Source organism: Cynocephalus volans, chromosome 6 (genome assembly GCF_027409185.1).
Source record: "Cynocephalus volans isolate mCynVol1 chromosome 6, mCynVol1.pri, whole genome shotgun sequence".
Taxonomy (NCBI): domain Eukaryota; kingdom Metazoa; phylum Chordata; class Mammalia; order Dermoptera; family Cynocephalidae; genus Cynocephalus; species Cynocephalus volans.
Genome location: NC_084465.1, coordinates 93,160,947 through 93,175,497, shown reverse-complemented (window position 1 = coordinate 93,175,497; position 14,551 = coordinate 93,160,947). Strand labels below are relative to the sequence as shown.

General features: G+C 57.0%; 1 protein-coding gene across 1 annotated transcript; it reads right to left on the bottom strand.

Moving 5' to 3' along the window:
• Positions 1-2,005: 2,005 nt before the first annotated feature.
• Positions 2,006-13,317, bottom strand: AQP1 (aquaporin 1 (Colton blood group)). Its single transcript, XM_063099260.1, has 4 exons — positions 12,886-13,317; positions 3,422-3,586; positions 3,043-3,123; positions 2,006-2,254 (listed from the first exon to the last, which is right to left on the bottom strand). Exons 1-4 carry the CDS (start codon positions 13,267-13,269, stop codon positions 2,075-2,077), a joined length of 810 nt encoding a protein of 269 aa, XP_062955330.1. The 5' UTR covers positions 13,270-13,317; the 3' UTR covers positions 2,006-2,074.
• Between the last annotated feature and the right edge of the window lie 1,234 nt (positions 13,318-14,551).

The following is a 14,551-nucleotide window of genomic DNA, read 5'->3' as shown; positions in this document are numbered from 1 at the left end:
CCAAAGTCATCCACTGTGCCCCGGAAGTCTCCCTATTAGAGTAAGGACCCAGTGTTGCTCAGAGGGCTTCTGTGGTATGGCTGTATCCAGCCCCTGAGACCTGAGGTCCTGAGGACAGGAGGGCAGGCAGTGGCTGCCCCTGAGACTGGGTCCCTAGCAGGGGGACTAATCTCCCCACAGACCCAGAAGACGCTTGTGGGGACACAGAGCCAAAAGAAGAAAAACTGCATGAAGGCTGGAGGAACTTACAAGTCATTTTCCTTTATTTTCCTAACATATGATGAAATTCCAATTCCGAAGAGACTTATATGCAGAGCAGACAGATGCAGGGCCCTGGCGCGCAGCAGCCAGAACCAGGCAGGAAGAGGCCTCCCCCCGCCCCCCTCCATCACAGCCCTCACCCCTCCTGGCCCCTGGCCATTGCCCAGGCAGAAACTGAGGCACAGGAATGAGAGGGTCAGCCTCACAGTCCAGAGACATGGCCTGGCCCAATCATTGTCTAGCTGTGGGACCTCGGGTCTCAGTTTTCTTGTCTGTTAAACGGACTAGACATTCCTGCTGGGGAATGGAGAAGAGAGTGTGCAGATGTGATGTGCTGGTGACTGTCAAGGGCCTCCTGGTCGTCCCACTGCTTTGAAATACCTGCGTGATTGTGTCTCTCAGTTTTCATTGTCGTCATGGTGGAGGGCACAGTCGTGGAGCTGCTCTGGCCCTGGTGGAATGGAATGGACTATGTAGATAGCTGAGTGGGAGACTTCAGCCCCCGGAGGAGACTTATGCTTGGAACTGTCCTTGGGCTGTGGCAATAGCTACCACACCAGGTCAAGGTTGCCCTCTCCCCTCCAGGTCGGTAAGGAGGGAGATCTGTGGCCTGAGGTCACCCAGCAAGCCTGTGCAGGTTCCACAGCCACCCCAGATGCCTCTGACCAGGAGCCCCTGAACAAGGGATCAGCTGGGGTCTTGGCACCCCCCCACAGGCCCAGCAGAGGCATTTTCCTCCATGGGTTGATCTGCATCAGGGTCATTCTGCCCTCAGGTGTGAGGCTTCAGATGACCCACATGCTCTTCAATAAACACACAGCCGCATCATGGTGACCTATGTCTACACTGTCAAGAGCAAGATGAGGCAGTGATGGGTGGAAGGACCAACTAAAACTCCATGAAGGAACAGGGCTCTCCTCCCGCACGCTCTGACTGGCCTTCACTCTGCAACAGCGGGCCCTGTCTGGGGAAGCCTCTCTGCAGGGAACAGGAACTTCCAACCACCTAGATGGTCAATTTCTGCTCTGAAGCTTGTCTGCATGTGCACACGTGTGCACATAGGTATGGGGACACTGCTCTGTACTCGGGCAAAGAACACAGGGCATGTTTATTGGAAGAAACAGCGCTGGTCTAGACTACATCTTCTAGAACCCATCATGTGACTATACTTATAGAATCCCACAGGGCCGTCAGGCCCATATAGCTCTGCCCTTCCCTGCCACTTTACAGATAGAGCCACTGAAGCCCTGAGATAGGGACAATTCCAAGGTCATGCAGCAAATCCAAGGAGGAGGGCCCTGGGAGCCAAACTGAAGGGGCGAGCTTGTCTGCAACTTGCCCCCTCCCACTGCACCTCCTGGGAGCTCTTTGCCCTCAAAGCACCCTTGGGGGCAAGGCGCATGTTAGGAGAAGGAGGGCCATGCCCAAAGGCACAAAGCAATAATGCCGGATCCCCAGGCACCTGCAGCAGGTGAGTTGATGAGCATCTTCGGGATGAGGGGGGACTTTCTGGCACACCTCCCATCACACTCTGAGGGGACAGCTAGCAGGTGGGTCCCTCTCTTTCACCTCTGACTTCAAGGGAGTGGGTGAATTGGTAAACTTTGGTCCCCAGGAAGCTCCGAGGCCAGGAAACAGAGAAAGAGAAAGAAAGTGATAGAAACACCCCTAACTGAGGCTCGACCATGCAGGTCTGGCAGATCTTCGGGAAGTGACTTCAGCCAGCATGTCAGAGTGTCTACAATATGGATTTCATCCCCCCCTCCGCCCGCCCCTGCCCCGCCCCCACGTGGATGCCCGGGCCAGGACCCCTCTACTTGGGCTTCATCTCCACCCTGGAGTTGATGTCATCGCCGTCCAGGTCGTACTCCTCCACCTGGCCACTGGTCCACACCTTCACTCGGTCTGTGAGGTCGCTACTGCGTGGAGCCAGGATGAAGTCGTAGATGAGCACCGCTAGGGCTCCCCCGATGAACGGCCCCACCCAGAAAATCTAGGAGCAGAGCGGGTGTGCTCAGATGGCACCTGACGGCCTTCGAAGTGACACCCGAAAGCCCCCTCCCCTGGGAAGCTTTCCCTGAATTACACCCACCACCACCACCACCACGCCATTGGACAGGTTCTCCCACCTGTGCCTGGGACAGAGGCAGACAAGCCCGAAGCCCAGCTTCCCTACTCCAGTGCCCCCAGAACTGGCCCAGGCCAGGGAGTGTGGTAAGGACAACTCCTTGCCTCCATGTGGCACAGCTTAGGCAGGGATGGCCATTGTCCCCACCTGCCCAGGTTTGGAAGGGCCCCAGAGACAATCCAGTCTATTAAAAGGTGGCCTGGAACATACACATCAAGGAGAACAGAGCGAGATCCATCGACACTTCCTGTGTGCTGAGCTCAGCTCATGGATAGACATGAGTCCTTTCCTCCTCCCCGCAGCCTGGGAGGTAGGTGCTACCCACACCCCCATTTCACGGCTCAGGAACAGAGGCACTGAGAGGGCGAGCGGCCTACCCAAGGTCACACTGGATCAGAAGGTGGCAGAGCCAGGATTTGGACCCACGCTCCCAACCACGCTGCTGGATGACTTGGGGGCCAGGCAGCATGGGCAGGTCTGGGCTGGGGGGGGTGGAGGCCCAGCCTACAACTGCTGGCCAGTGACCCCACCCACCCTGCATCTCAGGCCTCAGTTTCCTGATTTCAGAAAGGACACCACATGGGTGGGGTTGGGTTTACCATGTGACACCAAAGTTTCCTACCCCCTCTCCACAGTGGCCATGGGTCCCTTACCCAGTGGTTGCTGAAGTTATGAGTGATCACTGCAGAGCCAAAGGACCGAGCAGGGTTAATGCCACAGCCTGTGTAGTCGATCTGCGAGGGAGGGAAGGGTGTAAGAGAGAGGGAGGGAGGGAGAAGGGGTGAGGGCAGAGAAACAGGTGGAGAGAAAGTGACGGGGGCGGGGGAGAAGAGAGACAGGGAAGAGAAGTGGGAAGGGTACGATCAGACCCAGAAAGGGAGAGGGGCACTGACTCCGAAAGATGGTCAGGAGGTCCCTGTGCTTCCCTCCCCTAGGCCCCCAGCCCCCAGCCCATGGCATGAGCCCCTCATGGCAGGGCACCCCTGCCCTGGCCCTGTTCTCCCTACCCCCCATGAGAAGGCCCCCACTCACCGCCAGCAGGTGTCCCAGGGCTACAGAGAGGCCAATGGCAAGGGGGGCCGAGCCACCCAGGTCGCGGCGCCTGCGGTCGGTGGTGGCCAGCACGCACAGCACCAGCTGAAGGGTGCCAATGATCTCGATGCCCAGGCCCTGGCCCGAGTTCACGCCAGGGGCCAGCTGTAGGGGGAGAGACAGCGAGGCTGGTGAGCAGGGCAGGGCCCCCAGCCCAGACACTAAGGGCCAGACCCTCAGCACCTTCAGGACCCATCACTCAGCCCCACCCCCACTGTGCCCAGAGGGGGTTAGGCCCTCAGCACACACAGCAGGGAGTGGAAATCAGCCTTGTCCCCACCAACACCTGCTCATGACACTCCAGCAAGTCCCATCCCGAGGGCCTGCCTAGACCCTGCTCCACTCTGCCTAACACCAGAGGCCTAGGCGAGGCAGGGCCTCACTTGTGTGCAGCTGCATCCAGGCCAGCCACCCTGGGGCACCCAAGGCCACAGGCCAGGGACGAGCCTTGGGCATGGCAGGAGATGGTCAGACACCTCCGAGGAGAGGAGATGCCAGGGGGCAGGAAGATCCCACTGAGGACAGGGCTTCATAACCTAGAAGTGAAGAACACCACACCCATGCCCTGCTGCATGTAAAAACCCTGCAGCTGCAGTCAGGGAGGGCCTTCTCCAGCAGCTCTTCCAGCTCCCCCGCCTCCTCTTCCTCTCTCCTTTGTGCCTGTGCCCCTGCTGCCTCCATCCTCTGCCTGTCTCTCTCCCTGGTCCACTGTCTCTCACCCATTTCTTCCGGACCCACCCTCCATGTCTGTCCTTTTCTCTCTCTCTCCTTCCCTTCTGGCCCCAGCCCTGCCCTCCTTCTCCCTGGCCACACAAGCCCCCCTTTTCACTGTCTGCCTGCTACTTGCTCCTGGGCCACTTTTAGAAACGTGAGTCATGGAAAGAGAAGGGAATGGAGCTGCCGTGAGGTCACCGGAACCCTTCCCCTGCAGCTGCACCAGGAAGACCCCTGCACAGGGAGCCCCTACACCTCCACCATGTGGGGATCCCAAGGGCCGGGTGCTCCCACATAGGGGAGCTGGACCACGTCGGCCAAGGCCCACTAGCAGAGATGCCCAGACGTGGTCACTGAGGCTGGCTTCTCCCAGGCAGGGCTGCTGTGTCCAAACAGGCTGGAGCTGGAAGTTTGGGGGGTGTCTCGAAGGCCATAGGGCATTTTGCAAAATCCTAGGTGGGAATTGCACCTCCATCCCTTCAGAGGTTTTCCCACCTCTACCCTGAGGCCGTCCTGCAAGAACAATTCTCTTCCCGCCTTTGTCTGAAGCCCTGGTTCAGGGAATGACTCACATCCCTTCCCCTGCCTCGCAGCCCCAGCTCCTCCGGGCTGTCTGTCCGCTGAGCTGCGTCCCCTAGGTCAGCCAGCCGTTCGGGCCATACCCTGTTCTCTTCTAGCCCCAAGGTTGGGCTGTGGAGGCAGAAGCCCCATGTTCAAGTTCTGACTCTTCTCCTTGCTGGCACCATAAGCATGGTCTGTTCCCTCTCTGGTCCTCAGTTTCCCCATCTGCAAAATGGATGTGATTGTCCCTGCCCACTCTCCAGAACAGCCAGGAGGTTCAAAGGCAAGATGGGCTGTGTCAGGGCATTTGGAAAAGGTTGCAAGGGAGGAAGAGACCAGGACGCAGTGGTTGTGGCTCTTATTCTGGTTCTTTGTCATCTTATTCATAGGATTTGGGGGCAGGCAGAAGAGGAGGGGCCCTGCCTGCACAGGGGTATAGAGGTGGGAGGGAGGGTGGCTGGAGATGCTGGCTGAGGCCCACATGGAGCTGGGACAGGCTTGATGGAGGTCAGGCTGGTGAGACCGGGTTGCTTAGTACTGACTCCCACCCATACTCACTCCTGTGAGGCCCACTCCCCATTGTGTCTGAGCACACTGGAGCCCATAGCTCCATCTCCTGCTCTCCTCTGCTCTCTGGGGTCAACCTAATTGCTAGCTGGCAGCAGTCCTGAAACCAGCCCTTCCTTGATGATTAATGGAGACATGGCTGTAAGTGGCCCCCATCCCAGACTCCCTCCTCCCTGCCCCACCCCTCTCACAAATGTGGCCAGGGCAAGCTCATCTTCTCTTCTGGTTCTTAACCAGGTCTGAGAGTCCCAGCCCCTACCTAAAGGCACCTCAGGGGGTCATGGTTCCAGGCCTAGTGTTCTGAGATCTAGGGAAGGAGATGGGGCAGCCAACTGCCCTGGGAACTTCAGAATGTACCCCCTTTCTGACTGCTGAGAACCACATAGGCTGGCAACCTTTCTATCTGGCTGGCAACCTTTCTATCCCAATACCCCCTACCACCACCACCACCAGGAAGCCTCCTCTGATTGCTTCAACATCTACTGACAGCCTTCCTATGACCATGTAAGGCACTTGTGTCACTTATATCTGGAAAAACTTGATAATTCAGAATTGGAAGGGGCAGTTAAAGGCCTGTTGAAACCTGATGTCCAGGAAAAACAAGTAAAAAATTTGAAAATTATGTTACTGTTTACAACCCATTACATTTGAAACAATTGCTTTTTAGAGCCAATCATGTGTTGTTGGGGGAAAAAAAAAAAGTTTGCACATCCCCAGGTAGTTTTGCCTGGCCCAAGTCTTATATTTCACAGATAAAGGGGGGGGGGGGGGGGAGAATAACAATCAGTTTTGTGAATGCAAGTATAAACTATAGAATAATCTATACATTTCTTCTGAAGCATCAGAAAGCTCTCCATTTGTGCACAAAACTCACTGAAGTCCACTAATCCAGGCCCAACGCAGATCCTGCCAGCTGCAGGAGGCTTTCCCAATCCCTGGCTAGAGCCAGCTTCTGCCCCACCCTGCTGTACCCTCACTGAGTCTGTGCCTCTTACAGGAAAGGAATTCTCTGTGGCCTGTGTGGTGCCTCATCTCCCCCTGGCCTGGGAGTGGGACGAAGACAGGGTAGGAGACCTGAGAGGAGGCTCACTGTGGTGACAGAAGTGGTGAAAAATGCAAATTTTCTAGAACTCCCACCCTTTCTAGAGGCAATCTGGCTCCAGAGAATCTCTCTGGACCCAGGGCTGGTTTATTCACTTTCTAGTTGAGAGATAATGGACTAATCATTAGCCTCTGGGAGACCCACAGGGCAGCCTGTGCAAAGGCTGGGTAAGGTAAGAGATGGGGAGGCCAAGGCCCAGGTAGGGGACAACAAAGCCAGAATCCTGCCCCAGGGCCTCTGCTATGCCACACTCACAAGCCAATGCACTGGCTACCCACAGGCCCAGCCAAGGGACCTGGCTGCTCCCAGCTTAGACTGGGGAGCTGGCAGAAGGTAACTGTGTATCTGCCAGTGTGTCCCAAGCTCAAGGGCATCACAGGGCTGACCTCCCCAGCCAATAGGCTCCAAGCCTTGCCTTCTGCCCATGGGCAGGCCAACCAGAGAGCTTCCAAGAAAGCCCCTGACTTGGCCTGAGCACCTTGGCACCCCACCTTTGGACAGCAGTAAGCTCCAGAGCCAAGCCTGGCTGAGGCTCTGAGCATCCGCTCTCGAAGAACAGGAGACAGGAGACATCAAGGTCTGCCCTGCCTGCCCCAGTGCCTCCAGGACTCAGCAGTGGGCAGTGGGGGGACCTTAGTGGGCCCCACCATGTCACCCCTCCATGGGTGTTCACCTGTGTACATGGGGGTATCCATGGACTTGTGTGTCTTTGTAGATCAGTGTCTGCTGTATCTGTGGATGACCACATATGTCCATGGGCAACTCTCTTTCTCTTTTTTGTTAGACCTGAAGAGGTTTATTACTTAATAATTAAATGAAAAAATATATCAAAGAACTACAAAAATCCTGAACCTTTATGCACCAAACAATATAGCCTAAAAATAAATGATGTAAAAATTGACAGAATTACACAGAGAATTGGATCAATCCACTCCCAGAGTAAAATATTTTAACAATCCTCTCTTAGAAACTAATAGAATGAAGCAGTCAAAAAATACCAATAACACAAAACAAATAATTAACAAGCTTGATTTAAGGAAAATATGAAAAACTCTACACCCCCAAGTTAGAGAATATACTCTTTTTAAGCCCCTATGGGACACTTAGAGAAACTCATCAGGTATTGGCCAAGTGTGCCTCAACTATCCCTGAGAATTGCTATCACACAGGACACCGTCCTCCTGCTGAGGTGGGTTCTGCATGTTGAGGGTTGGGGGTGTCTGTGAGGATTGAGGCCCTGGATGGCCATGCTGTGTGTTCGCATCAGTTTGTCGGATGGCATTTCTGAGTGCATCAGCATGTCCCTCTGTGTCAAACACTCACACAGGGGCCATGACTGACTGGAGAAGGGAGGAGGAGGAGTAGGGAAGGAGCCCCCTTGAGTAAGAAAGCAGCAGGTCTCAAAGGACCCTTTATTTGTCCTCAGAAGCCATTTCGTCTTCTGACAGGAAACAATGCACAAAGCAACAGCTTCCTCCCACCCTCCCTCCTTCTTTTCCTTACTCCAGGGCAGGGAAAGAAACAGACTCCATTGAGGAAACCCCACCCCACCCTTCAGGGGTCCCAGGCCTGAGTGGGACCACCCAGTATTGAGAATGTGCTGTGTGTGCCCCATGTGTGTGCCCCCCATATGTGCCATGAACACACATGTGAGTGTGTATGTGTTTGTACAGTGTGAGTGTGTGCACTTTGGAGAAGCAGAAACAATCAAGGGCTGGAGACAGGGGGCTGGGGGTCTGGTCCTGCCCTGACATGAGCTACTGTGAAACCCTGATGGTCTCCACACCTCTGTGGACCTCAGTTTCCCCGTCCAGTAAAATGGAGGTCTTGGCCCAGATTCTAGCTCTAGACCAGCTCCAGGATTTCTCCCTGCCAGGCAGAATTCAGAAGTGAACACGGGACCCCCACAAGGCCATCTGAACTTCTGGCCTCAGCATGGCACAAAGCGTGTGTAACAGACATTCCCACTCACCTACCATAGCCCTGCACAGCCAGGCAGCCTAGAGCAGCCTCCACATCTGATAGACTCTACTTGTGCACCCCTAATGACAGGGACCTTATTGACCTACAGGCAGCCCCTTCCCAATTAAGAAAGAGAGAGAGAGAGAGAGAGAGAGATCCTTTCTTACTCTGAGCAGAAATCTGCTTCTGAAGGGAGACCTGATGGTGGGATTTCAGGCACTGAAAGGAACTGCTAATAGGAGTGGGGGTATTTTCCAGCCTTTTCTGACATCTTTTGGGTCGGGGGTTTCAGCCTCAGGGTGTGATCACCCCACTGAACTCGTTGAGTAAAGACAGCCTCTCACCCCCTAGGCACCATTCCACTGTTGGCAAGGAGCCCTTCCGGTCCCCAGGAAGAGTACCTAACCAAGGGGACCCTGGCCACACGTGGGGCATCACGGACAACATTTTCCTGTCCATACCTGCAGGTGTGAGGGCTCAGATCTCAGCCATCCGGGTGAACCCGGACCCACTGGTTCTTCCAGAAGGTAGAGGCCATGGCCCCCAAGAAGGCTCTGCCAGCAAGAACTGAGGGTCCCCCTCTGCCACCAGGAAAGGTTTCCTAACCAACCCGAGGGGTGGGCAGGGATATGTTTGTCCTGCCTGGAGAAAGGCCTGGTGGGCCACCACCGAAGGCCACCTGCTGGGTGGGGGCCCTAGAGAACAAGGGGGCACCATCTGGGCCCTGAGGTCAGGCTGGGAGGACCACATGGAATGGGCTTGGGATGAGCCAGTGGCCCCCCTTCTGCTGCTGGAAGGCTGCTTGGGGTGGAGAGAGGAAGGCAAGGTGGAGAGGAGTCTGTGGCCCGGGGATGCGGTGGGGTCAAGTCCCCTTGGAGGAAGGTTCCCAGTTAGGGCCAAGACTCAGATGGGCGACGCAGTGACTGTCCGCGCTGCTCTGAGGGTTCTAATGGGGGAAACAGCCTCAGAATTTTCCATGGTGAGGGAAGTCTCCACCACAAAGCTCCTGCCTCTCTCTGTGCCCTCCCCCTCATCTGGTTCTGGCTGGAAACAGTAATTATATGTCCCAGCTGTGGCCCCCTCCCTGAGCAGCAGGCAGGGCAGAACATTGGAAACTCTTGCTTCTCTTTCTCCAGCCCACCCCTAAGCTCTGGAGGAGGCGGCAGGACCCTCGACCCTTGGAGAACGGGTGGCATGAAGGGGCCTCCCCTCTGTGGTTGGGGAAACTAAGTCCTAGAGGAAGGGAGGAGTTTAGGGCCAAGGTCAGGCCCCTGATGCAGCTGGTAGAAGCAGTTCCCAAGCAGTCAGGCCCTGAATCAGCAGGGCTGAGAGAAGACCCCAAAGTGGGTAGGTTTGCCCTCTGCTGGAACCCCTTGGGGGCTGAAGTCACAGGTTCTGGCCCTCTCCATGATGCAGTCAGACACTGGCCCGAACCTTGACCCCCACCACCTTCCAGAGCCCCGACCTCCAACCATAACCCCCCAGTCTGGCCACACTGACTTCTCCTGGTCCTCCCATCTATCAAGTTCAAAAGTTCCCAGGCCCACCCTGACACCTCTTATCACTTCTGCCTCCTGCCTTGTATCACTGGCAGCTGTGCACGGGGCTTATCTTGCCCCAGGACTGCAGGCGTCCGGGGCAGGGAGCTGCGCTGACTCAGCCCTGCATTCAGCACTCAGCAGTCCTGGGGGTTGTTCAGGGGTTCATTGCAAGCAAGCCAGACAGGGGAAGAAGGGAGCAGCCAGCCTAGCCGGGGCCAGGAATCCGCCAGCATCCTCCACTTCCCAGAGACCAGCCACGCCCTGCAATGTCCCCATTTCACAGATGGCGGCTACGACTGCACCAGCCAGGTCAATCATGGGGCATCACATAGGGTGTTAGTGGCTGAGCTAGAGTAGGGACAGGCCAGGGCTCCCACCCTAGCCACAGAACCTCTCGTCCCTGGCCAAAATTAAGGCTTGGCTCTTAGAATAAGGCGGGACCCTACAGGCTAGGCCAAGGCCCATAATCCCTCCAGGGTGTAGCCCGAGCCCTAAGTCAGTCAAGAGAAAGTTGTCCCTACCATGTCCCAGGGACACCCCCTGACTCACCCCAACCATTTCCTGCCACTTCTTTCTCTTTTTTTTCTTGGAAATCTCCGTGCTAACAGCCCTCCCCACCCAGGCTTTGGCCAGGGTGGGGCCCAGGCCAGAGGGGCTGTGGGAGAACCTCCCCCAGGGCATGAGAAAAGAGTGTCACCTGCTGCTCAGACTGTTTTCTGTCCCTACAAGGTATGGAGGAACCCCCAGGCCCCTCAGATCCCAGGGTCAGTGTCTGATGGGAGCCCTTGGCAGAGGGAGTCTTCCCTGTTTCTAGGCCCAGACTTGTGCTCTTAAATCTCAAACTTCCACTGTCTAGACAGGACCTAGGGCCTAAGGCTCCACCATAACGCTGAGCCCCTTATGTGCAGCTCTGCCCCTTGAGGTCTCCTCTGAGCCCAACCCTCCTGGGACGGGTGATAAGCTCACATCAAAAAGAGAGCTGGTGGTATGGGCATGGCCAAGAGGTGTTCCAAGACCTAGCTCATCCTGTGAGCCTCAGGGTCCTTAGCTCCAAGGAAACTCCACAAGTTATAGCAAATAGGACTTGAACCCTGCCTTCCAGCCCAGGGCTGCTCCTCCTTCTCCCCTACCTGCACCCTGCCCAGTCCAGGTATTGGGGCGACTCTGGAAAATGGAGGCCAGAAAGGGGATGGGTCACTGAAGTAGGGTGTGGCCAGATGCAGATGGCACAGAAGGCAACCTACCCTTCCACCTCTGCCTTGAATGCCCTTATTAGAGAGAGCAAAGCCTTTGCCAGCAGGTGCATAGGGCCTGCCTGTCACTTGAGATGGGAGGGACAAGATACAGCCAGAAGCCTGGAGTCTCATCCTCTCCCATATGGGGACACTCCCCACCCAAGCCAAGACCCTGTGTGAACTTGACCCTGCCCATCAAAACTCCCTGAGACCACCTAGCTCTGCCCCTGCTGGAGAGACTGAGGCCTGGAGGGACAGGCCTACCCAAGCTCTGCTCCTTACACCCACCACAGACACATCTTCCCTGGCTAAAGTCTAAACTCCAGCTCAGAGCTAATCTTCAATCTCGGGTTGAGCAGCAATTGGCTCAAAAGGAGACTAGGTGAGGTGTCCCTGTGTCATAAGAATGCTAGTCCCACTGTGGCAGGGCCGTGCCAGCTGCCCTCTGCCCCAGATCTGTCTCTAGCTGCCCTGGCTGCTGACACTAGGATCTGAACTTTGGCTGGGAGATGAGAGGACAGCTGCAGGAATTAGCCACTGCCATCTCTGAGGAGCCCTCACCTGCTCCTACCATCCCCCTGCCCTGCCTGACCCACAGCCTTGTGTCTCTGCAGGATCTTCCTCTCTCCCTCCCTGTGGGGCACCCCACGCCTGTCTGCCTGTCCATTGGTCCCTCCAAGACATCCTCCAAGCCTTAGCCTCTCAGCCCAAATTGTCCCCTGTGGAGGCCCAAGCGCGGTCTGATCTGCACTCGGCTGAGGAGCTGGAGAAGCCCAGGTCTGAGATAGCAGGCAGCTGCCACCAATGGCCAGTTAGCTGTGCTGAGCAGCCTGGAGGAATTCTTGTCAGCAGCCACCACCCAGTTGCCAACATCTGCTTGTCTTTAGTGACCCAGCCCAGACACCATTCAAGCCAGAAGCAGTGGGCACATGAGGTTACATATCGTCCCCACATGCCTTCATGCAGCAGCACAAATGTGCACACAGCTTACACAAGCTCAGAGACCATGCCGGCAAACACATGCACACATGCACCTGCTCGCACATGAACACATGCGCCACACCTCTCAGTGCCTGGACTCTGTGGAGACAGCCCTGGATCCTCACCCATGCTGTAATCCAGGAAAACTACTTCAAACAGCCCCAGAAAGTGTTTTTACTCCCTCATCTTTGTCCGATTCCCAGGGGCAGATGAGCGGGAGGGGGGGTTTCTTTGATTCCCAGGGGCAGTTTTGGGGGGGACCTGTGTGAAGAGGGGGGGCTGCCTGGAGCCCTGGGGGGCTCCCCAAAAGTTCTGCTCCTACACTTGCAGAACTGGCTGCAGACACGTGGGTGTCTGGTTCAGGGTGGCTGGGGACAGCAGGCAGAGTTTCCCCAGGGTTCAGGGCTCAAGTCCAAGAAACTACAGCCGAGGAGTGAGGAACTGCTGGCCCAAGTGCTAGCTGCCCCCAAAGCTTACTTCCCACACTAGATGCCCTGCTGGGGACCTTGGCTAGACCATTATTCTCTGGCACTCAGCTTCCCACTGTGCCTGGCAGAAAACAGGCTCTGTGCAGCAGGCAAAGCTGGGTTCCAGCCCAACTCTGATCCCAGCACTGTGTATGACCTCCAGCAACCTCCTGTCCTCTCTGTTCCTCAGTGGCCCCATCTGCACAATGGGCAGAATATGGTGCCCTCTCAGTACCATTCTGGAACCCTCCAAGCCTGGGGCCACCCCACTCACGTCATTGCGGCCGAGCGAGTTCGTGGGCAGGGAGGACGTGATGCCTGAGAGGATGGCGGTGGCGACGATGGCCCCCACACACTGGGCGATGATGTACATGACAGCCCGGAGCATGCTGATCTGGCAGCTGAGCAGCAGCCCCAGCGTAACAGCCGGGTTGAGGTGGGCACCGCTGATGTGGCCCACACTCTGCGCCAGTGTGGCGATACTCAGCCCAAAAGCCAGTGACACCTTCACGTTATCCTGGACTGCCGTCTGGTTGCTCCCCACCGGGTAGTTGAAGCCCAGGGCAGACCCAATGCTGATGAAGACGAAGAGGATCATGGCCAGGAACTCGGCCACCACCGCCCTCCAGAAGAGCTTCTTCTTGAACTCGCTGGCCATGCTTGCTGGCAGGGGGCTTGGCTCAAGACTGCTGCCTGGTGCTCAATTCCCTCTGAGAGCTGAGCCACAGGCCGGGCTGGGCCTATTTATAGGGCCGGGGGGGCGGGGGGAGCACAAAGGGAGGAAGGCCTCTCCTGCTCCTGGCCCGCCCCATGCCGCACGGGCCTCCTCTGGGCGATGGATGCAGACACAGCTCTGCTGTGCGCCTGCCAACTTTTCTCCTTCCTCCTTTCCCCCTCCCTCTCTCTCTCTCCGCCCTCAGCCCTGCCCAGCCAGAGGAGGCAGGCAGGAGGGCAGCCGTTATTCTAATAGGCTTTGGGAAATTCCTCCAAGCTGGCCCCACTCGGGGGGCCAGAGAAATCCAGGTGTCCCCGCCCTGTGTGCAAAGCTCACAGGGTGCCGGGGACCGGAGCCAGGTGCTCCAGCAGGACAGGCTGGGCACGCTGGGCTCAGTGGGTGGAGGATGCCCTCCCCAGAGGTGAGCACCGTGGTCCTGCCTGTCTGGCATCCCCATCTCACCCGTGGGCCCAGGGGTCCAGAGGGGCAGTCTGGGCATCCTGCAGCCCAACCTGGCCTGGCCACTGCATGTCACTTGAGGGATGTCCCAGGGCTCCCAGCCCCCTGCCAGGCCTCAGTTGCTGGGGTACGGAGGTGTCAGAAGGTGCAGAGAGCTTGTCTGTGGCCTACCCTCCATGCTGTAGTCAAAGGCGGGCCTGTGGCAGGCAAAGATGTCAGGGAGCCCCCACTCCGGGAGCTCTCAAGCCCCTCGGAGGGCAACTTGAAGCAATGTTTTGAGGAGAGGTGGGGGAAGATGATGACAGTTTAGGACTTTCTTCTCAAAGGTGGCTAAGTTGGAGTTTGCTGGGAGACAGGAGGAATGGCAGCAAAATCCAGAGCCAGAAGGCCCTGGAGAGGTGAGGAGAGAAAGGGAGAGACACCAAGAGGGGAAGAAAATGAAAGGCAGCATCGGGGAGAGAGAGCCAGAGCAGAGGGGGGAGCAAAGGAAAGAGCCCGATCCACAGCGGGGACAGCAGGACGGGCCACGCAGGCAGACGTGATGGCGGGAGAGCTGGGAGGATGAGAGACAGACTGAAATGGGGAGATGGGCCAGACCCAGAGCCAAGGAGCAGACAGAGGGAGATCGGTGAGGAGGGGAGGCAGAGCAGGAGGGACCAGACAAGGCCCCCACAGGGGGAGGGAAGAGGCCGCCCTGCAGACCCCCAGCCCAGCCTGGGCCCTATTCGCTGCCACCCCAGAGCCCCGCAGCAAATGGAGCAAGAAT

Coding starts and splice junctions, on each gene's coding strand:
- AQP1 (XM_063099260.1), bottom strand. CDS start 13,269: ATGGCCAGCGAGTTCAAGAAGAAGCTCTTCTGGAGGGCGGTGGTGGCC. Junction 3,587..12,885: donor ACTCGCTCGGCCGCAATGAC/GTGAGTGGGGTG, acceptor CTCCCCCTACAG/CTGGCCCCTGGCGTGAACTC. Junction 3,124..3,421: donor CCCTGGGACACCTGCTGGCG/GTGAGTGGGGGC, acceptor CCTCCCTCGCAG/ATCGACTACACAGGCTGTGG.